The sequence below is a fragment of the Psammomys obesus genome, unplaced genomic scaffold (genome assembly GCF_907164565.1).
Source record: "Psammomys obesus unplaced genomic scaffold, mPsaObe1.curated_primary_1811, whole genome shotgun sequence".
Classification (NCBI taxonomy): domain Eukaryota; kingdom Metazoa; phylum Chordata; class Mammalia; order Rodentia; family Muridae; genus Psammomys; species Psammomys obesus.
This window is the reverse complement of record NW_026596040.1, coordinates 4,084,745-4,108,861: the sequence shown is the minus strand read 5'-3', so window position 1 is coordinate 4,108,861 and position 24,117 is coordinate 4,084,745. Positions and strand designations below refer to the sequence as shown.

Sequence of the window (24,117 nt, the reverse complement as noted above, 5' to 3'; positions counted from 1 at the left end):
ACACACACACACACACACACACACACACACACACACACACACACACAAACAAACACACACAAATAATATACTTTTTTTTTCTCTTCACAAAAGAAACTAGACAGGTATAGAGGTTAAACAGGCTGAGGTGGATCAGCCCGCCCGTTGTTAAGCAAAAGTCCAGGTGACAGATATTGGAGACATGAAGAAAATAGGAAGAGATAGGATTTAATTTCTTCTTAGTTTTGTCAATCATAGATGCAAAAGAGTGCTTACACTTAGAGCCAAGCCTTGTTCGTTAAGCTTTTGTGTCATATCAGATCAGCAAATCTTAATTAAGCATCATTCATCAAACTAGGCAATGTTGAAAGAGGCTCTCTTTCTGGGGTAGTGGTACGGGAATTACTTGAGTCTCAGCTCTTCGTTTTTTTGTTTGTTTTTTGTTTTGCCTTTTTTTTGGTTTTGTTTTGTTTTGTTTTATCTTTTTGGCGCTTGCTCATGATTGTTTTGAATTCTCTCTGCTGGAACCCCTCTGCTGTTTTGGAAACTCACCCACCACCTTATATGTTTTTGGGGCTGGTGGGATCTGCTTCAATATTGAGAAGCTGTGCATGCAAGTTGCATCACTGTCGCTATTAGCTAGGGGTCTAGGCTGTGTCAATAGGATGCACCAGACTTAACTTTCAAGTTGGGGAATTAATGATGCAGAAAGAAAAAAAAACAGTGTCAGGGAAGACTCCTTCCCTACTCTAGGCTATAGCACATTGGCCTCCAATGTAGCAGTGAGCCTAGGACCAAGGAGAGGCCTTGTTCTTAGTGTGAGCAAAGTATCAGGTGCAAGCCAGCAGGGATCTTTGGGATCAATTGTTCCTCATAGGATGGCCTCCAAACAGGTTTTCTAAGCCTCCCTAAAACCCATGACCACCCAGTGTCTCTCTTTCTCTTTTTTTATCCTGCCTCTGCTTACCTTCTCCTCTACTAGTGGTTTTTACTTGCTACTAAAACCCCTGGCAGAGTCGCCATCTTCAAACTGAATCATGGAGAACATGATTTTCAGCCAAAGAGAATAGTGCTCATATGTGCAAGAAGTAGAGTCAAGACAGGAGAATAATCTAGAATGGTTTGGGAGACCAGTTTAACTGAACTTTCTATTTGATCCGCTAACAAATTCCCGCTTTCATTTAAAATCATTTGAGGAGGCTGTTTCTGTCACTTGTAAGTAAGAGTTTTGGTAAACAGAGATGAAAGCAAATTAACATATCCAGTGTCTCAGAATAGACACCCGGTTTGCTTCTCTCTCTTTCTTTCTTTTTTTTTATTCTTTGAAAATAATTTAAAAAAAAAATCAAAGTAGTCAGTCATATTGGGTAAATGGGTGCCTAAGACTTGTTTTTAGATACTAGTTCCCATGAAGAAAAGAGACATTCATTAACAGCTCAAGCTTACCTTCTTCCTGACATCTATATTTCATTTTAAAGATAATTTTATTGCTGCTTCTCTGGAGAGCTTATCCCTTGCACTTTTCCTGGAGTCTTGGAAAACTGACCTTTGAGGTTCAAAATTGGCATGAACCGCAAGGCCATACAAACGCCTGTTTACTGAGCTCATCGAGACTGAGAGCACCTGGCTGCTAAGCGACACCCATAATCTGCATAGATTCATGTTTCAAACATATCCCTTGGCATGCCATGTGCTTTGGAGGCAAACAAATCGAATGGCCTGTGGAAAAGGTAAAACAAGTTTGAATAATATGAAGAGCTCTAACTGAGAGTAGAAGAGCCCAAGGTTTGTTCTTTGTGTAGGCTGACTGGCAAGCTGTGTGACCATGGAATCTCCATTTTTCTAATTAAATTGCATACTCCACATTTGTATAGTAAGACATCGGAGCAGATGCCTTTTTTTATTACGCCCTCTTTTTTTTTTTTTTTTTTTAAGAGTTCTTAACATCCGTTTCCATGACTCCTTACCAGGTGCATTTTAAAGAAAAGTTATCAGAGAGCTTGGTTTAGACTGCCCTTTAGACACCCCATTCAGACTGGGCCTCAGGTAGCCATGGGAAGAATTTAGTTGGATGAGTTCTCCTTGGAAGACAACCTGCCCCTAGGTCTTTAGAGCAAGATCTCCTGAGCCAGCTCCAAGGAGATGGGCTTCTCGTCACTGTAACTCTGCTCTTGGCTGAAGGAGTCCGTTCTGCCTCCATTCTTGACTCTTCACAGAGCTGTCTGCCTCTCATTCTTCAGGTATCAGCCTAAGTGTGCCCTCTGGAGAGGCTGTATCTGACCACCTCAGCTAAGGTCTTGTCTTCTACTTTGTGACTCTTGATGTCAGCAGACACATAACAGTTGTGATCATTTCTCGTGTGTATGTGTGCATGTGTGTGCGTGTGCATGTGTGTGCATGTAATGTTCTTAGTGTCTTACTAACATGTCTTCTGAGCCCTTCACCATTTCTATTCTGCTCAGCTCATTTTCTTTCTTTCTCCTTCTTCTTTTAAATTACTAACTCTAATGAAAGAAAAATTGAGGCTAAAGTATCAGACATTTGGAATTTAAGATAAAAACCAGAATTTTTTTTCAAAACAGTTAAGTAGACATATATAAATACACATACACATATTTATCAATAAAAATTCTTATGCATAACACTGATTAACCTAAGAGGATTCTTTTTTTTTTTTTTTTACATTTTTTAAAAAAGATTTATTCAGGGCTGGAGAGATGGCTCAGAGGTTAAGAGCACTGTCTATTCTTCCAGAGGTCCTGAGTTCAATTCCCAGCAAGCACAAGGTGGCTCATGACCATCTATAGTGAGATCTGGTGCCCTCTTCTGGCCTGTAGTATACATGTGGGCAGAACATTGTGTATGTAATAAAATATTTTTAAAAAGATTTATTCACTTATTATTTATACAGTATTCTGTCTGCATGTGTGCCTACAGGCCAGAACAGGGCACCAGTTCTTATTATGGATGGTTATGAGCCACCAAGTGCTTGCTGGGAATTGAACTCAGGACCTTCCTTGGGAAGAATAGCCAGTGCTCTTAAACTCTGAGCCATCTCTCCAGCCCACCCAAGAGGATTCTAATAACATGTTTGGTCACTCAGAACTGGGTTGACTCAGAACCTGCCACAGAGGGCCTCTGAAAGCCTCTGCCATGCAGAATGTCAAAGCAGATGCTGAGCCTGATGACCAACTGTCGAGCAGAGTGAATGGAATCTTATGTAAGAAGTGGGAAATAGTAAGAGCTGGAGAGGACAGGAACTCCACAAGGAGAGCAAAAGAACAAGAAAATTTGAACATAGGGAACTTCCCAGAGACTCATACTCTAACCAAGGACTATTCATGGAGATAACCTAGAACCCTGACAATGCAGCCACTTCTGATGAGAACTGATAGACTAAGATCAGAAAGAAGGAGAGGAGGACCTCCCCTATCAGTGGACTTGGGGAGGGGCATGCATGCAGAAAGGAGGGGGAAGGGTGGGACCGGGAGGGGAGGAGGGAGGGGCTTATGGGGGGATACAAAATGAATAAAGAGTAATTAATAAAAGTTAAATAAAAAATTAAAAAAATAAATGTTCAAAAAAAAAAGAACTGGGTTGATAGACTGAGGAGAACTAGTAAAAGTGATGTCAACAGATGACTATTGTACTGTCTAGTTTTGTGTCAAGTTGACACATGCTGTATTCATCAGTGAGGAGGGAGCCTCAACTGAGAAAATGCCTTCATAAGATCCAGATATAAGCTATTTTCTTTCTTTTGTTTGTTTGTTTGAGACGGGGTTTTTTCTGTGTAGCTTTGGCTGTCCTGGACTTGTTTTGTAGACCAGGCTGGCCTCAAACTCAGAGATTCACTTGCTCTGCCTCCCAGAGTGCTGGGATTACAGCATGCATCACCATGCCTGGCTGGTATTTTCTTAATTAGTGATTTATAGGTGAGGGCCTAGCTCATTATGGGTGGTGACATCCTTGGTCTGGTGGTCCTACATTCTCTAGAAAGCAGGCTGAGCAAGTCAAGAGAAACAAGCCAGTTAGCAGCACTCCTCCATGGTCTCTGCATCAGCTCCTGTCTCCAGGTTCCTGCTGGCTTGAGTTCCTGTCCTGACTTTCTTCAATGTTGAACAGTGATATGGAAGCATAAGCCAAATAACCCTTTCCTTCCCAAGTTGCTTTTGGTCGTGGTGTTTCATCACAGCAATAGTAACCCTAAGACAACTATAAAAATATAAAAATTTAATTTTGATCAAAATGATTCATTGTATTTCTAAATGGAAACCTCAAGCTTAAGATAAAATATTGAGAAGTACAAATTTCTTTTAAACGTGTGCATAATATAACCCAATTACATTTATAGATAAGTTACTTATAGATTAAATACATGAGTTAATTTACAGTAGAATCAGAACCCGATAGTTTTTATGTAACCACCAAAATAAAAAGATACAGAATATTTAAGATTGGTCAAGAGATGTGGAGGATAGAATGCAAGTTAAAGCTGGTATTTGGGGATCGTATTTGAAGGATTTCCCAGAATGTTTGGAAAGCGCTGTATGAACTCTCTGTAGTTGTCATAACAAGTTACTGGCTTAGAGCAACAGAATTTTGTCTGCCATTCCTGGAAGTCAGAAATTCTACAAGAATATCACTGGGCTGAATTCAGGATTGGACAGAGTGCATGGCTTTCTCGAGACTTTAGATGAGAATTCATTTCCAAAGAGGCTTCCAGCTTTCAAGAGCTGCCTGTATTCTTGGGTCCCTTTTTTTGCCTTCAGCCTCAGGTCACTCTGAGCGTCCCCTCTGCCTGCTTCTTCAACTGCGTAAACAGTTGACTAGATCAGGCCTATGTGGATAAATCCTGGGCAATCTTCACAGCTTGGGCTGATCTGACTAGTGACCTAAATTAATCTACAATTGTTCACCAGGGATTAAGAGATGAGCACCATTGGGGAGCTGTTTTTCTTCCTGCACAGATACAGACATCAATCTACAGATTTAAGAGCCTACCAACTTCAAGTAGAATCATATCCCACACACATGCGAGAGTGCAGTAGCTCAAACACATTATAGTCAAAGTGCAGACTAGCAAATAGAAAGGAGTGATTTTTGATAGAGCCAGATAAGGGGATATAGGTTACCTTAAAAATAATTTTTTTATTTTTGTAATTTATTTACTTCATATCCTGGTTGTAGCCCCTTCCTTTGTGTCCTTTGGTCCTAACCTCCCTCCCTCTACCTCCCATCCCCCTTCACTAGTCCACTCCAAAGGGGGCCCTTCTCCCCTACCGTCTCAAATCTGGACCCAGTGGGGCCCGAAGAGACTGATGCACCAAACAAGGACCATGCATGGAGAGGACCTAGACCCACGGCTCAGATGGTGCCATAGGCAGCTCAGTTTTCATGAGGGTTCCCTAGTAAGGGGAGCAGAGGCTGTCTCTGACATGGCCTTTGTTGCCCATTCTTTAATTGCTTCCCCCTGGTGGGGTGGGCTTGCCAGGCCACAGAAGAAGAGGAAGCAGGCAGTCCTGATAAAAAGAGTATTAAAACCAGACAACTCCATATTTGTTAATACGACCAGTAAAAATCAGAAAGCCTTAGAATAAGATTTTCAGTGTGTAGAGGAAATACTATTATTAATTTGTAATTGAAAGCTGTCAACAATTACTAGAATAGTATTCTCTACTGTGTAAATAAGTATTTTAATCCTAAAGCAGAAGTCTTGGCTGTCCTGGAACTAGCTCTGTAGGCCAGACTAGCCTTCAACTTACAAAGATCCATCTGCTTCTGACTTGTGACTGCTGGGATAAAAGGCGTGTGCCACCACTGAGCTGCTTATTTTCTTGTTTACACCTTCTTCTTCATATCTTCTTACATTCTATATATTCTGTTTTGTTACTTTAAAAAACTGTTTTGATTCACAAAAAATAACTAGGCTAATACAAAAATTTCTTATATAACCTACCTATATACAATTGCATCTATGGCTAATGCTTTACATCCAGATGTATAGATTTAATATTAATAAAGCAATATTTATAAGTTGTTAACTAAAAGTCTTATGTTGGTATAATGTTCTTTTGAAATGCATACACCTCACCCTTGTTCATTCAAATGCTGATTACCCCCTCCTCTGGTTTCAATCCAGACATTGCATTGTGATACTTATTCTAAGCATCCTGTCTCAACTCTGTGTAAACAGGCCAAAATAAAGCAACTAGTCACGATGTTGAGCAATGGGAGGAGCCAGAGAATAAGAAAGAGGAGAGGAGTCAGGAAATGAGTGGGAAGAGAAAGGTCAAGGAGAGCTTGGAGAGAGAGCTGGAGGAGAGATCATGGAATGATGATGTGGAAAATGAACCAGACCTAAGATTTTACAAAAAGCAAGTATAATGGGTAAAATCTAAATGTTAGGAAACTATGAGGGCTAGGAGGTTTAGGAGGGAGTAACTATTGCCCAGCTTTGTGTTAACTAAATAAACCCAGTCTCTGTGTGGTGATTTGGTTATGCAGCTCTTTAGGACTAACAGCAGCTTTACTAAAAGATAGGTCAATAGTAAATATTAATCGACTTTATGACAGTCATACTTTATTCAGATGACATTTGTTGTGTCCCAAGCTCATTTCCTTGTTCCTCATGTGTGCAGGAGTCAGCTCCTTTTCTATAGTCAATGCCTGCAATGTTGTTGGGATTCTTTTCTTTCCAGAACCTGGTTTGCTCCCAAAAATGGCTCTTAACAGCTCATAAATGTGTGTGTGTGTGTGTGCGCGCATAAACACACAGATCTATCACCTGTTAGAATATACTAATTATCTCCCAGAGTTTCACCCAGAGGATTAGGCCTCAGTGCCAGATGGCAGCTGGTTTCACTGTATACCGTTATTGCTCATCCTCTGTCCCCAGATGACGTCCCCACTGTCCTGACAGTGCTTTTGTGTCTTCCAAACAAGCAGCAACAGGACCCAAGTAAGACCATAAGTGTGTGCAGACTTGCATGCATGTGTGTATGTATTGTTGTTCTTTCTACTTATCCTAATAGAGCACATATTGATCTGTCTTATTCATGGCTATAGCCTAGTGCCTAGAGAGGACACAGTATAGGTTTTTGTAACTGATGAATGTCAGTTGCTACTATTATTGAAATGCAGAATTTCTTCATTTCACTGAGCTTAATTTATAGCAGTCCTACACACACACACACACACACACACACACACACACACACACACACACCACAGTATGAAATAGGCTTTCCAAAATGGAAACTAAAAATATTTTCTCCAAAAAGGCTTTGAAGAATAGCATTCCTGTTACAGTGTTGTTTTAGCACAGGTTGTTATGGCTAGAGGCTCTTTACTGGGATGGGATGTCATGAGCGGTTCTCTTAGGAGTGTGACACTTCTTGCAGGAGGAAGTTGGTATCTCGCCACTTCAGAGATGCTTTACAAAACCGCAACACGGTTATTTGTGGGTGGCTTAAACAGAAAGCAGCTGGACCTTGGACTAGGTGCACGCAGTAAAATATGACAGATGCTTGTATAGAAGGTAAGGCGATTAAAAAAACCTAATAATAAAAATCGTGAACACGGATCAGTCCTTGACTATGTTGGTTGTTCCTGAGAACTAGTGTGTGGTGTGTTCTAGTGACTCCATTCTTCATGACCAAGAAGAGCGGGAATCTGAAGCTAGTCATGATGGCTTTAAAGCCGCCCTCTCACTCTTAACCATTGCTCTATACTCCCCTTTGTGTCAATAACACTAAGAACTGGTTCAATGGTTGAACTCAGTGACATCTTCAGGTTGAAGAAAATAAGATAGAGAATAAGCTATTGACGCAAAAATGCACCTGCTTGGAGTTGCCTTCAGAAAATTACAGGCCCCATTTAGGGACAGATGTGCTCTGTGACTCAGTTTCAGTTAGACATTTCTCATTGTTCAGCAGAGTGGAGGACTAGAGCACACGCAGGCCCTGGAGGTGGACCCTTCTCTGGGAAGTCAGAGAGAGGACTGGGACATGGGAGAGGGAGCCATCTGGCTTTAGAGGACTCTCAAAGTCTCCTTAGATGTAAAGGTCTAGAATATAAGAGAAAGACGACTTACATAGACGCTGGAGGTGCAGTTGGGACTACTCTACCAAGACTTAAACTAGTAACAAGAGTGATATACACAGATGTACGGGGAATAAACCACTGTGTGCTCAACGTACTCTTTGCACAGCAAGCAAAGCTTCACCATGAACCCCACGTGGGAGGGTCTAGAGTAATGGTCCTCAACCTTCCTAAGGCTGTGACCCCCTAATACAATTCCTCACATTGCGATGACACCCCCAACCATAAATTACTTCTGTTGCTACTTTATAACTCTAATTTTACTACTGTTAGGAATTGTAATGTAAATAGCTGTGTTTTCTGACGGTCTTAGGTGACCCTTGTGAAAGGGTCGGTGTTGACCTTGGGGGTTTCGACCCGCTGCTTGAGAACCACTGGTTCAGTATGTGGTGTTGGAGTGAATGTGCACGAGTGGACACGTCTCGCTTCTCCTGAGCCGGTAGTTTTCCTGTTGTGAAAAGGTATTGCTCTGTGGCTTAAATCATTCCAGGCCCTTGAAAACTGGAAGGCCTCGAGATGTTAGCTGTTCTCCCCAACTCCCAGACCCTTTAAATTAAAATTTTCCTTAAAATTATATGTATGTAGGGATTTCTGTTTCCTCTGCATAGTCTCTAAAATTGGAAGGGGAAGATTTTAAATTTGGAATGCTAGAATATTCAGAATGAGAATTTGAAACTGCCCCCCCCCCTTCCCAAACTACAGTCATTGTTAAGGTTGCTTCTGGCTGGGAGTTTCCTGAAGCTCAGGCTTTGGCTTCCTGCCACCTGCTGAGAAGACAGGTTTCTGTGGGGGATGGAGCATAAACATTTTGCTCTGACTCTGTTTATATTTTGGAGATGGCAGCCTAATTCTGGACCAGAGCTTGTCATAACTCCTGATAAAATATCTCCCTCCAATTTCCTGTCTTTGCACATCTGATTTTGCCTTGGCTTCCCTCTCTGCTCTCCTCATGCCTGCTTTTCCTCCAACCTCTAGACCTCCCATGTGTCCTTCCTGCCTTTGTCCTCTATTTTCCTTTTTTTCTCTATTTTTCTCCTTCTCTACTTACCTAAACTCATTTTTTTTTTAATGATTGAGATTCTTAAATTTCTGACCAGGCAGTCCTAGTTAAGACAGAACACATGATTACCATGGAGCTGGGAGAGCTGAGGATTAAATCACGATCTGGAAGCTTCTCAGAAGCATTACTATGGAGAGATGGGTGCCAGCAGGAAGTGGCCAGCCATGGCAGGCTGGACAGGCTCTACAGAGTTACATTTTGTGGTCGTGGTCCTTTTGGTTGCCCTGCTCAGCGGCCAGGTCTTGGATTCAAGTAGATCAGTTTCAAGTGCTGGCCTTGTCACTAACTAGCTGTTTTCTCATCTAAAAAAATGAGAAATACTGCAGACCTCCAGGGAATAGTGGAGGAAATAAAGAAAAACATGTTTATTTTGCATAGTGCCTGGAACATGGTTCATGCTGTATGGTTCCAGTCATTGTCAAGGTCATGATTAACCACGGTGTCCATCCCCTTTTCAGCTTCTTGTTCTGGCCCTCCTGTGGTCGCTGAAGCAGTCAGAAACCATACCTCCCTTGACTAGTTTTGTTCTACTCTCCAGGTCTTGAGATGAGAGCAGCAGAAGGTAGGAATGCAGCACGTCCCACCTCCAACCTAACTTGCTGTGAAGAAACCCAGACCTTAGCAAACAAAAGTGAAGCTGGGCGGTGGTACTGTACACCTCTAATCTCAGCAGAGGCAGACAAATCTCTGAGTTCGAGGCCAGACGGCTCTCTAAAGTTCCAGGACAGCCTGGGCTACACAAAGAAAACAAAAATGAGTTAATAAAAAGAAATGTGTTTAATACAAAAATAATTCTCTTTCCAATATAAAGGGAACTCAAAAGGAAGAAACTGGAAAACTTAGCTCTGTGAGTATGCTTGTTCCTGGATCCTGTAACTTTTACTTTCTTTGGAGGAAGGCGGTTCTGGTGTCTCCTTCCCTCCTTCCACCCAGTTCCGCCTTCCTTTCAGCACAGAGCCTTGGATTTTCTCTGTCCACAGGAGCTCACTCCAAGGAGACACTTGAGCTTTGGGAGGTCAACACTGCTGCTTCTCTAGAGAGTGGGGAGGAGAACTTTTCTCCTTCCCTGCTCCAGCTCTCTTGTTTATTAAGCAAAAGTCCCAAATAAGATTTATTGTCACCCCTGCTTTCTCATATCCAAGAAGCTTGTTAATATTTCAGATAAACACATTCCTGAACACAGCCCAGCATGGTTCTATTCTTGTTCTGTGCCCAATGATTCTGTTGCATTGCCTTGGTAACCAATTAAAATACTTTTATGTGTATGGCGATATCACTCCTAATTCTGCAAAAACCAGAACGCCCTACTCAGGAGACATGCCAGTCACCTGACGTTCTTCTTGCAGTCTGCTCCATTCTGGTTCAATTTCTTTTTTTGCTTTCTGAAATCTAATTACCTTTGAATCCTCTGCAAGCACTTACAGGCCATTCCTAGCCCACCTGGACCTAAGTCAAGAAACACCGTTGTCAACCAGACACGGGCTGGTAAGGATTCTGGATTCTGGGAGCCAAATGGCTAGTTTTTTGCTAGCTTCGGGGGAAATTAATAGCCTTCAGTGGAGCTCTTCAGCCTTGAGGCTGATGAATCTGACTGGTTTCTTACAGTGTGGCAAACATTAGCTATTCAGACAACTATTTAGTGAGTGTTGGTTGCAGTTGAGAGAGTGCTCTAGATATAGAAGAAGACAAGACATCTTCTTACCCGTGGAGCTTGAGGTCAGTGGGAAAGAGTAGAGTGTAGGCTGACAGGTGCCATGGAACTTGGTAGCAACAGGAAAACCTGAGAATCTCAGGGGGCACATAAGACTGACCTGGGCTAAAAAATAGAGGGGTTGTTTCCCAGGGGAAGAAGGTTACACAGATCCAAGAGTGAGTCTTAGCCAGCCACGTGGGGGTCAACTTCATGATCAGGAAAAATGTTTCATTCTTGCCCTCTTATCACTGGCCCTTGGACAGACACCCTCTTCATGGGTGGTCTCTTTCAAGCTCTCTGGGATTATCTGCTTCATTTCTCCTTCTCCTGGCGAGTGTCCTCTTAGCAGCCTTCTTGGGGAAGGGTTTTACTCAATGCTCTAAGTTGTTTAGATTCTTTCTCTTGAGTGTGAATGGTAGCCCAAAACACATTTTCCCAGAGCCAGAAGCCTTGGGACCATGGGTCCAGGACTCAGTACCCAGCATAGATGCCTCAGTGTATTCTGAAATTTGTAGGCTCAGTGTCATCCATCAGTGCTTAGATGATTAGGGACCCAGACCACATGTGTAAAAAAAAGCAACTCAGTTACTTCCTTTCACAGCTACTACAGGCATGCCAAATTTGACCTGTAATCACGTTCTCCTATTAAAAACAATAATTTCAACACCAGCTGAGCCTGGGACTACTATGTATGGTGTGGAGATTCCAGCGCACTCATGCCCGTGGCTGCTTGTAGACTGAGAATGTTTGGGCTGGAAAGACGGTTCAGTGATTAAGAGCCCTGAGGACCTGGGTTCAATTTCTAGAACCTACATGGTGGCTCACGACTGTCTGTAACTCCAGTTCCAGGGGATCTGATTCCATCTCTTGGCCGGCGCAGGCACTATGCACACGCTGTACAGACATACACGCAGGTAAAGTATCCACACACAACAAGAAATACATTTCTTAAAAACAAAACAAAACAAAACAAAACAAACAAAAAAAAAACACACTAAATGAGAAGTATTTCATCCCAGGAATGACACTGGAGCGGTACACCCTATATGGACTGTGTTGGCAGAGTAGACCATCCTCACCTGTTATCTTAGCACACTGTGCTGCTTTTAGGATTTATGAACTCATCACCATAGTGAGTGGATAAGGCTCTTTGAGGACAAGGGTCATGTCTCATTTGCTTTCGTCTTCACTGAAGCTAAAGAGAAAGGCTATGCGCCCAGCACCTACAAGAGCTTAATATCCGACAAGCCCTATGTTAGATAATGTCTCCAATTTTTCTTGATTTTCCTCCAAGTGGAGCTGGGGCTGTTATTTTATTTAATGTGTGGGTGCATAGATGAGTACCAGTGCATGTATGTGGAATCCAGAGGACAAGTTCAGGTGTCATTCTCGGGAAGGCCATCTACCTACTGTAAGACAGGGTCTTGGGTTAAGAACACTGACTGTTCTTCCAGAGGACCTGGGTTCAATTTCCAACACCTACAAGGCAGCTCAAAATGGTCTGTAACTCCAATTCCAGAGGCTCCCAACATTTCACACAGACATAAATGCAGGCAAAACACCTATGCACATGAAATAAAAGTTACTACATATGACATGTTTATACATATGTTCATAAAGACAGGGTCTCCCGTGGGCTGGAGATCACCAGTAGGTCAGTGAGACTGGGCATTCTCCTGCCCCTGCTCCCCAGTGCACCACGGGCCCAGCATTTTGAGATAGGTCCTGGCGATTGAACTCTTGTCCTTGTACTTGCGAGGCAAATGCTTTACTGAGTAAGCCATTCCCTCAGCCCCCAAGATGCCGCTTACCTCCATGATCACAGCACAGAAACAGCCATTTAACGGGCAAGTAGGATAAATATTTTAGCAGATACCTGTGGCTACCTGGATGAGTATACACGCAGTTAACCTTTGCAGGAGCTAGACCACTGGATGAATACTCTACACTTGCTGTCTCATTCTCCAAACCGTCCTGTGTGGTGTGCCCTGCTATTTCTATTTAATGCCAACAATTCTCAGAGTTGCTAAGTGACTTACCCAGAAGCACACAGCCAGTACGTATCAAACCTGGGCCTTTCGTCACAGTCACGACACTATCTAGTTTGCTTATCTTACGGGAAGTCTAATCAGAAGTAGCAGAACAATTGAAGTACATATTACTAAATCTGTTCTTTTTATTCAGAAACACACACACACACACACACACACCCCTATACAAGTACCAGATGCTGGGGGGAAAAAAAGACTAAGACATTACCGTAGGTCTAGACTTAACGCAGGGAGGATGGAAGGGTTCTGGAGGTGGACAGTGGTTGTGGTTGAAAGTGTTCTCAGTGCTGCTGAGTGATAAACAGCGCCAAGCCTAATATGGCAGATTTAATACCGTGTGTGAGAAAGTTAGAGCTTCGGCAGCAACAGCCCCCCAGCCATGTTCCTATCCACAGTGATAATGGAAGCCAGGTCAGTTCAGCTTGCACCTTAGAGGCAAATTACTCTGGGATCTATTCCTTCCTGTGACTAACTGCCAATTAACTCCGATGAAGTGTACCTACCAAGAACCACGGAGCGTGTGTGGATTCGTGGTGCATTGACAAAGGAGGTGAGCCTTGTGTGGTCTGGCAGTTCCTGACCCAAGGGACTGTGAACCTGTGAACCTGACCCACCATGTTTTTAAAAGAATGATGTTCATCCATCAAAAAGGTATTTAAGGGGGTGACTCATGTCACGAGCATCTCAGGCACTATGTGCTTTGGCCCTAATAAGTGTGCAGCTCGTTCCTCATATGCTGTGTAATGGCTTAATTCACGAAGGGCTCATTTCTGCATTATGAGTAGTTAGCCCGTGGTTCCACGAAGTCTACCAGAGACATGAACTCATTTATTTGTTGACTCTTAATTTTCAATGAATGTCTTGGAGATCCTACCACAGGTTAGGCTGTAGGCTAGGGACTCTCAGAGGTGAGTTTTGTATTCTTTTGAAGAAAGACTGAAGAGTCGACAGAGTTCTGAGATGAATTCAGCGGGAGTTCCTGGTGTGACTTGTCAGGGCAGGGCCTGTGCGTGGCAGGCACTTTGAGTACTCTGGCTTCTGAGCTGCCGCTCTGGGGTTGTCAGCCAGTGGTGCTGCTGGTAAAGGACCCATGTCTTGTGCTGTTCTCTCCCTTGCTTTGGGCACCGTGGCTGGCATTCCTATGCACTAGGGTTAACTAGGGGACCTGACCATGTGAACAGTGGAGAATTGTTCTGTCACCTGCTGCTTCTCCATTTCCTAATGTGTTAACCACCACCTTGAAGCACACCTATGTCCTTTAGCTGTGTCAGATCCATCTGATAGAGCCTAGAGGCCACATGGTGACATGTACTCAGCTTGGCACGGCTGTTGGAGTGACTTTATTACCTAGCAAGTGACATATACCTTCTAAGTGTCAAGTAGCCACTCTAATAAGAAGGCAGGACCCCCTGCCCCTTCTCCATCTGTTTCCTACCTCCCAGCTTTTGCTATAACTCAGCACATCTCTGTCCTACCTTTCCTTGCAGCCCACATGCAAGCCAGAACGTGCCTTGACCCCATCTTCCCTCAAACTTTAGAACAGCTTGCTTAGCGCAAAGTTTCTTTGCATTGACCAAGCTTCATTCTCCTCAAAACGACCTTCCTCACAACCTCACATTCTCATAGTATGTTTGAGTCTAAGTCTTCTTTGTCTTAGTCAATTTTATTGAATTATAACATATATATATATATATATATATATATTCATCCATTTACGTATAAAGGATGGTGATTTTGGTAGACTCATGTACAGTGACACTAGGAATCTTCATTAGCCTCCAAATCATTACAGTTCATAACTTCATATTATATGGAGCTTTATATAAACGGGATGAGGCAATGCTGCTCTTAGAATACCTCAGCATTCCTAAAACCGGCTGTCATACAGTGAGTAAATAATACGGCCATGTTTCTTTTTTTCCCCCAATACGTCCTAAGTACACAGACAGTATGTCTTCTATGGATTCCGTCTTACAATCAATATCTGATTTATACACGGACACACCTGCTATGCCCAGGTTTGTGTTCCTGTATGTTGATGTCCGGGTTCCCAGCCAGTCAGAGTTGGAAATTTAGCCCTGGGGAGGTGGTGTTCTTGTTTTGCTGCACAAGTTGTCACAGCTCCTGTGGCTGGAAACTGGTAGGCACTAAATATTGCAAAGGATGGATATAGTGGGCTTCAGAGTTGCTTAAAAACATGACTGAGCATGTGAATTCTTATCAAAGTTTGTCCTCTTACTAAGGTCCCAAGAAGAGACAGGAGAATGAGATGCGATACTGTTGAGATTTGGGAAATGAGTTTGCCCTAGTGCCACAAGACTACAATGCTGGCAACTTAGGAGGCTCAGGCAAGGGGACTGGCACCCAGAGCCCATCTAGACTGCAGAGTAAACTCAAAATAAGCTGGGAAATTTATCAAGACCATTTCCCCAAAGTAAAGCAAAACAAAACAAGAAAAAGCAAAAATAACACAGGAAGGGCTGGGGGAAGGAGCTCAGTAACAGAGCACTTGCTACCCTAGGTTCAAAACCCCAGAACTCTCAGGAGGAAGAAGGGTTTGTGAAATGGTTTTTATTACAATCTCCAGCTTGGAGATTCCCAGTTCATTAGAGGCTAAAGTCTTTTGAAATCTCAAACAAACTTTCTGCAAAGAAGCTTATAGCTTTGAGGTTTGACTCTGGAGCTCTGTGGGACACCCATTAAGGATTTAGAGTGCACACGTGTGAAAGGCTGGTCTCTGGAGTAAGCAAAATGAAAAGAGTGCAAAAGATAGAAGAGGAAATGGCTTAATAACCTGTTTCATCTGGTTTGAGCGGATCCCTGGCTTGGGTCAGAGGAGGCTGCTGTTCTTCATGGCTACACATACAAGTACTTTCTCTCCCAACCTCTTTATCCTTCGATGAGACACGGGTGTAGCAACCTTTCATAGGCAGAAAGGAAAACAGCACAAAAATGTGCATATACGAATCCCCAGGTGGTGTTTCCCTTGGGGTGGATAATTGGTCTTGACTAGGGAGAACTTGATGCCCCGCCCACCTGCCTCAGAGCTGAGGTCTCACACAGGGAATGAGCTAGACACCTTTAACCAAGTCAGGAAACAATGCTCTCACTAAAACAGGGAGGAGTCCCCTGCAAGAATCACCCAGATCATCAGGCAGAGGCCTTCCCCGTCACTGCACACAGAAGAAAAGGAAAATCAGAGGAGGCCTGGTGGAGATCAGGAGAGACTAAGAACAATGTGCAGATGAACTCTCTGTTTCAATATCACTTTAAAATCAAAGTACGATAAAGCTGAGTATTTTCTTGGTGTTCATTTCCATGCTTTCAGTGCATATACATTGCGCTACAAACACCATCAAGACTCAGAGTATGAGGCCACAGAATTCCTCACAGGGCCCTGCACAGCCACACCTGACCCCAGCCCACAAACCCTGGCAGCTACTGATGTTCTTTCTACCACTGTAACCCTGACCTTTTGAGAACACGTTTTACTTTTGATATTCCCCCCAAAACCCTTTACTTACTTTTTCAATATTTACCTATTACATCAATCTCTCAGCACCAGCAATCTTTTCTATTCTTTTATTATATTTAAAATTTTTCTTTTTTATCTGAATACAGTTTTCCCCTCTCTACATCTCCCCGTTCGTCCCCACCTCCTCTCCCATCAGATCCTCTCCCTGTCTGTCTCTCATTAGAAAAAAGAAAGCTTCTTGGAGATAACAACAAAACATAGATAATAATAATAATAATAATAATAATATAAAATGAAAACCATCTTATCAAAGCTGGACAAGCTAACAGAAGAATAAATGAGCCCCAAGAGAAGGCACAAAACTCAGAATCACTTGTTCACATATTCAAGAGTCTCCTAACAGTACTAAACTGACATCTATAGTATATATGGAGAGGGCCTGGTGCAGACCCACAGACTCTGTGCATGCTTCAGTCTCTGTGAGTTTATAATAGGCATCACTCAGTCGTTTTAGAGGGCCTTATTACCAGTTTCTTTGGCTGCTGCTTTAAATTATTTACTGTTGCTAATGTGTCTTAGCACCTGTTGGGTACCAGGCACGTATGCTAAGCTCTCAGTATGCAGCATCACATTTTAACTTTAGAATGACTTTATGCTGTATGCATGCCACTGTAATCTGCATTTTACAACACTGAAACTGAGGATTAGAGGCAATAAGTGACCTGCCCAAAGCTTCACGGTTAACAAATGTTAAATCCTAGCACAAACGCAGCTCCATTGGACCCGAAATCTGAACACAGCAGTGAAAGGGAGAGTGCGTTATACCTGTGAACTGGTTCACTGGTGGCAGGTGCTAGCAATGACATTCGGGATCCTGTGTTTTTCCAAAGTTTTTTTACAAATTAATGTGAGTGAAGCCGGAGACTCTCCCATGTCTCCTGATTTCTCAACTGCAACCTCTACCCACTTGAATCCTTTACCTATGGCTGTCCCAGGTGTCACCTGCCTGCTGTTTTCAGGGACGGGAATGATTTTTAGTGTCTGCACATTTAGCAAAACCCGCCATCTGTGTTACAGCTTAGAACACATCTGAGACCCAAGAAAGGGGCACAGCCATCTTGCGGCTTCTGCCCGACCTCAGCTCCCTCAAGTGCTTTCTGACCTCGTTTTCACTCCTCAGTTGCTTGCAACAGCAGCTGAATGGGTTTCTGTGACAAAGCCACCTGGTCTGTGTGTGGTGACAGCAGGTGTGTTCTCGCTGACATGGGGCGTGATTGTCACGGTGCTTAACAATGTAGGTAGAAAGTCCAGCCCTGAGAGACCCAGGTTGGTAACACTGGTGTGGGGGAAGAGAGAGAGAGGCAGGGAAAAGAGAAAATGCAAAGGTAATGAAGAATCAGTGTTGCCTGGGAGGTGAGCCAGAAACTTGCTTTCTGTGTGCCGTTTTTACAATTTTAATTAATTTTTTGAACTATTCAGAGTTTGCAAACTTTCTCTTATCTTCAACCCATAGTTCCCTAAGTGGTCTGGAATGGAGTTTCAAGCCAGCACATGCTGTGATGTCACATACCTGAATTACGGGGCTGTAGATCATTTGGAGGAAACCACACAAGCCAGATAGCCAGGGTAGCAAGAGTCGTATTTTGGGGTGGCACTTAATTCTCAAGGGGGTGGGACAGGGTGTGTGATTTTGCGTAGAAAGTGTTGGGTCACTTCAATAACAATCACAGCTAATATTTATTGAGCATCCAGCGTGAGCTGGTCGGTGCACTAGGAGTTAATGGGTGTGAATCATTTCTATCTCACCACACTCTGAGGTAGGTACTACTATTATCTTCAATTTGCTGATGGAGAATTGAAGGCCCTGAGGTTTAAGTGACTCAGTCAAAGTACACAACCCCTGATGGAGCAGACTCAGGATTTGGAATTTTAATTTCTCAAAACCTTTATTACCTGCCCTAATTCAGAAATACTATTAAGCCGAACAAGGAGGAAAAGAGATAAGCTCTTTGGCAACCTGTAATCCTTTGAAAGGCCTGTCCAGTTCCTTGGCCTTGGCTTCACGGTGAGGAAGACTAAGAACGAGAGGGATTTGTACCGTAAGGAGCCCACCGGAGCTTCTCTTCTGGGTGGAATAATTGAATGCTGTAAAAGCCTGTAGCCTCCTTCTCAAGTTTTCTTTTACACAATCGGCTTGGGAGGGATTTAGATGTGTAGGCACAATGGGCTAATTTTTCTCTCTCTTGGGCTGGCAGCGTGAGGTGTGACTATTGGTCCCACCCTAGCATACTTGCTAGCACAACAGGCATCATGCCTCTTTGAGCCAACAGAAAAGATCTTGATGAGCTTGTTTGGTGGATGAGCCTGGGCGAGCTGAACAGACCTTGGGCTTAAAAAGCTTGTGGGTAGGAAGTTAAATGAACCCCTTCAGAGTGCCAGGCTATCAAGGAGGCCTATGAAAGAGGTGTTTTACAAAATGGTACCCTATGACAACAGATTATTTTCCCTGCTCAGGGGAGTACTTAGGCTTCGTATTACTCTGGTCTGGGTTCACCACAGACTCATGTTTAATAACAATGCCTGTTCCGCTTTCCTGCAAGAGCTGTAACTCCTGCATTTTGCAGAATGCCTCACATACAGCAGGGCACAATAAACAGTCAATAGTGATGTTTACTGTGATAACCATCTTCCAATGGCTTTCATCTGAGCCACAGAATGTTTTGCAAACACTAATTAGCTAGGTGTCAAGGTGGCTCTCTGTTTTTACAATACATCTTCCCATTTTACAGAATCTTAAATTGAGACCCAGCCAACTTAAGTGGCTTGCCCAAAGTCACGCTGAGTTTACATTAATGATAACGATGGTGCTTTGCATGTCCCTGGCAGATGTTTTTCATGGTGATACAGCATGCTGCAGGGATGATTTCACAGCGCCTTAGAGAAGGGATGGGGGTAGCAAATATTACTAGCTGTTGGCTTGGTTGGATGAACTGAGGCAGAGAGGGCAAATAACTCCGGGGGATTTGACTGATGGTGCAAGCCCATCTCAGAGTGCAGTGCCCATGTCTTAACTGGAAGGCCTGACGGTTTCATACTTTCATGCAGGAAAGAGAGTTGTACTTTTACAAGCAGAAACAAGTTGTAGAATGACACTGTATTAACATCCGGGAATGAGTTTGTTCATATCCCCATCAAGAGGCAAAAGGCATGAGATCAACACTTCAAAGAAAGATATGAATAAATTGGGGGTGCCGGGGGGTGGGCTGCCAGCTCTTCTCTTTGAAAAACACATTTATGGATTTGGGTTCTCTCTGAAAGCATGAGCCCTCCAAGACTCACATGTGCATTTCAGCTTGATGACAGGCCGGGACCGCTTGGTGAGTGGGCACAAGCACATCACTGTCTCCCCTGTCCCATGTTCCAAGTCCCCAAGAAGAGATCCTAGGACACCCACTATCTTAACATCTTCCGTATTATCTGCTATCAATCCCCCTTGTGAGTCCTGAATGGTTCAACTCACTGATAACTGTGGACACACTCTTCCTAGCATCATGGGGGAAAGATGAAAACCTCAACAGAAGTCTGCAAAGCTTACAAGGGACCTGCCTTCTTCCAGGTATCAGTTCTTTAGTGAATGACAATGACGATCCTTGCCTGACAGGCAAGTCAGACTTTTGTAGGGAAAGGGAGTGAAGAGGTTTCTAGGTGTTAGGAGTTCAAGGGAGATTTGCCAACCCAGGGGCAGATAGCTTCCTCTATTAACAAGGCATGTTTGGATAAAGTTTGTTTTCACCCTACTCTACCTTTGCAAGCCTGTGGATTCTGATTGATTGAGGAGACTTCCAGGGGAGTGAGAGCGTGCCCATCCCCTTTCTGGAATGTGTTCACACACACACACGAGCACAACAGCAATAAAAAACACACAAACAAACAAACAAACAAACAAACAAAAGCCTCCGGTGAAGAAACCACACCAAGTTCCTGCTCTCATTTTTGAATATTTATACATATAACCCTACCACATGGATGGCTTAATGGCGCCATTGACTCTCGAGAGAAAAACTTTGGAAACAGCTGTGAATACACACTGCAAGCCCCTTTCATGTGGGAAGGGAGTTTCAGTGCCAAACATTCGCACCCACTGCTATTCTTCAGGGCATGTCTTGAGATCTGCTGCCAGCACTAAAGCTTGCTGTAGGCAGGACTTCAAAGAATGCATCTTTGATTGCCTAAGTATGCCAACAATCTAAGCCACAGCTCTGTGTCCATTTTGGTTCAAAGAGTCGAGGCATGACGACGCAAATAATCCCGATGGACTCAGGACTGTGTCCTCTTCCAGAGATGTGCTCTTACAGAGTAGATAACCTCAGGATGCGCCATCGGGACTAGGCAGAGGCACCTGGGAGGTTTTACTCAGTAATCTGTATGGTTTGACTGGGTCTGTACTGTAGCCTTGACCGACATGTATCTTGTGTGCTCCCTTGCTTTGTAGACACACATCAGCAGTGTTCCTATACACATCTGTTCTATAATATAGCCTAGCTTTTGCCACCAATCCACTCACACAGGCACTTCCCTCCTATGTGATTTTGGGTGTCAAGAATCTCGACAAATTTACTTCAAACAGATTATGAATGAGCATCATCATAACAGCATTTCATGACAAGGGGTGGGAAGACAGAGTTAGATAAATTTCAAGCAACACCTGACATCTGAATACTCAGAAATCTCAAAAGCAATCTATAATTGAATTAATTTTCTTTATTCCTTCCCCTCCCTGACCCCCTGCAGGGCATTTCCCATACACTGGTCTGCCCCTTAGCAGCAGACATGAAAGACCCAAAATACGATCACCTACAAGTATTTTCCTCATTCAACTCTCTCTGGACAAGAACTAAAGAGAATCTACCAAGCGTTAGAAGTTCTGAAACGAATTGTCAGACAGAGTAGGTAGGCTCAGAGTTCCCATCGTTTCTCTGTAAAGCGATCACAGCTCACCCAACTAATGTCTGGCGAATCAGCGCCAGCATTCTGGCGGAAGTCTGCTCCCCAGCTCTCAGCATACACATAGCCAGCCTCCAAGTGCACACGATATTAGCAAGCAAGTTTCTCTTACCCCATCCATGTGGATCCGGACGCTGGGCACCAGCCGGAAAGGGCTGGCCTGCAGACTTCGAGGGCTGCTCTTGGCTTTTCTGTTGTCCTGCAAGGTCAGGATCCCAGGCCTGCGAAAGGAGCCCCCTCTCCACGAGCTCTGTCCAGAGCGCACACCGTCCAGCAGACGCACCAGCAACAGGTTGGCTGGCAGCGCCTCGATGCTGCAGAGCACCAGGGTCCTGCATTCCGGGCACCTCAGCTCCTTGTGGGCCTTGAAAATCCTCTGGAGACATGGTTTGCAGAAGGTGTGCTGGCAGGGGAGGACCTTGGCTGTGACATCGAGCTTTTCAAAGCACACAGGGCACTCCAGGAGATCAAGTAACGTCAAATCATCCATTTTATTTTAAAACCCCGGTCCCGACCTGGAGAAGCAGGAGCCACATTGTAGGGGCAGTCGAGCCGAGGGGGTAGAGCCAGTCTTTGGGGAGCATCAAGAAATCCCTGCCTGTCTGAAGGAAGGAGGAAAAAAAAAAAAAAAACGTGACTGCCCTCAGAGGTGTGTCCCACCTACATGGAGGCAGCGTCTTGAGAGGCAGCTGCAAGTACTTTGTTCCCGGAGCTTCATATGACTCATTCTGATTCAGTGCAGCAGGTTGGAAGACTCAGCTTGTGCCTGCTGCAGGGATCAGGGGGAATCCTGCACAGTGACTGACTGCTCACTGCCTCTGAGTGGAGGGTGCTAGCAAGGAGAGAAGACTGGACAACTGAGGCAGGGAGCTACCTCTCTCTCGGAAGGGCTGGGGTGGTCCTTTTTCCTGCCCGGGGCACAGTCTGTCTTAACTCAGACTTAACTTCCTCCCCGCAACCCCACAGGTTTTCTATCTGCTGCACAAGTGAATGAGCGTAGGGAAGTGTTTACCGACTCCTGTGCAGATGTACACTTCTTTCCCCCACTCTAGAGATTCCGCCACTATTTTGTTCTAACAATAAACAAGAAAAATTCCTACTGCCCGATACTATTTTGCCTAAACTCTGTTCCCTGTCTGTCCCTCTCCCTTCTCCCCAGTTCTTCCCTCCCTGCCTTTCTCCACTCCGGGTTAGTTTAGCGTCAGAGACATTCTTCCTCCTACCAGGTGAGTTCCTGGGACCTGTTTAGTTGCTTTGACAATTGTCCTGGGTTTCAGCTTGAAGCAGAAAGGAATTCAGGCTCCTGTCACTGCCTACAGATACCGAGGAGAAGCAGCGTGAGTGAATAGACAGGGGTGTGTGTGTGTGTGTGTGTGTGTGTGTGTGGTCTGAAAACAATCCTGGCTTTAGAAAAACAGTTTCATTTTGAATGCTTGAAACCAAGCCTCCAGTTTTGAGAGGTCTCCCCCATACAAGTCAGCCATGCCTAGGCTCCGGTGACCATGATGAGTAGGCTTAGCAGGAGGGCCTGTGGCCCCCAGCGGTTAGCAGAGGTAAAGAGACTGCACCTTGGGGAGGCAGGATGGAGTGGGTGGGAGTGGGTGGGGGTGGGTAGGAGTGGGTGGGGGTTGTCTTCTTCAGAGCTGTCAGCAGGCTGGAGAGGTGCATGCGGCCACTAACCTTGTGCCTTTAACTGCAGTTGCAATCTGCTCACGATTCTGGGCTGGGCTGGGCTGGGCTGGGGCGTGCTCCGTCTAACTGGCCAGCCTCCTTTCCTCTCAAGGGCTGGGCAGCCCAGCTGCCAAGCTTTGAAAACTTCCACAAAGTCCTTCCAGTTTCAAGGGATCACCTTACCCAGCCCTGTTAACACTGTCACTGCCGGCAGCTGCCTGCCTGCCACACTGCAGCTGGCCTATCCGTGCTATGACAGCACTTAGGGCCAAGCAGTGAAGATTCTGTGGCTCTACTTTCCCCATTTTTTTTTCTCCCTCATTCAAGCAGCTTAAACTTGCTTAGTTAGAAACATGACAAGGCGCTCATACTTATTTTTAAACTTTTATAAGGATTTCCCGAGAAGGTCAAACATATTAATGATAGCTGTGGTACAAAGATAAGCTGGTCTCTCATAAAATACTGGTCTTAAAAGTGATAATCACCCCTTGAATTTTGAGATGAGAAAGACTTCAGTAATCTTTGGTTCAGTTTCTTCCAATTAAAAGAAGAGTTGGGTGTACATGCACCTATCTTGTAAAGTTCAGGAAGGTCTTTTAAAAAGGTAAAAGTAATGGTCCTACATCACCCATCTGTTATTTCCGGTAGTCATTCCACACCCCTAACTGATGCTAAATTTCCATTTTTGATTTATCAATAATGTTTCATGTGAAGTTACAGGGCAGTCCAACTGAGTGAGTTGGTGATGCCATTATGTAACAGCAGGGTGGCCCCTGTCTGTGTCAGCTACTGTTCTCAATACTTTATCTGCATTCTCCTGCTTAACCCTCTTACCACAGAGAACACCAGCAAAGTTTACCTTCACCACCCAGAGGAGGACACAAAGACAGACGGGAAAGCAGGTCACCCACCAAGTGGCATCAGATGAGAGGTGGATGGTCTGTGCTCTTAACTACTGTGCCACAGAGTGAGAGGGTTTGAGGGCACCCAGCCTTATCCAGCATGGCAAGAAGTCAAGAGATAATGACCTGGATTGACCAATCAGCATGCCTTGCAGATGAGGCAGCTGTGCCCAGAAAGATCA

At 44.2% G+C, this 24,117-nt stretch overlaps 1 protein-coding gene across 1 annotated transcript in view; it reads right to left on the bottom strand.

Annotated features, from left to right (window-relative positions):
* Sh3rf2 (SH3 domain containing ring finger 2) overlaps positions 1–21,948 on the bottom strand; it is a 102,917-nt gene extending 80,969 nt beyond the window's left edge. Inside the window, exon 1 of the mRNA XM_055622738.1 lies at positions 21,475–21,948. Coding sequence (XP_055478713.1) covers positions 21,475–21,852 — 378 coding nt within the window. The 5' untranslated portion in view covers positions 21,853–21,948. The remainder of the gene's footprint in view (positions 1–21,474) is intronic.
* Positions 21,949–24,117: the final 2,169 nt, after the last annotated feature.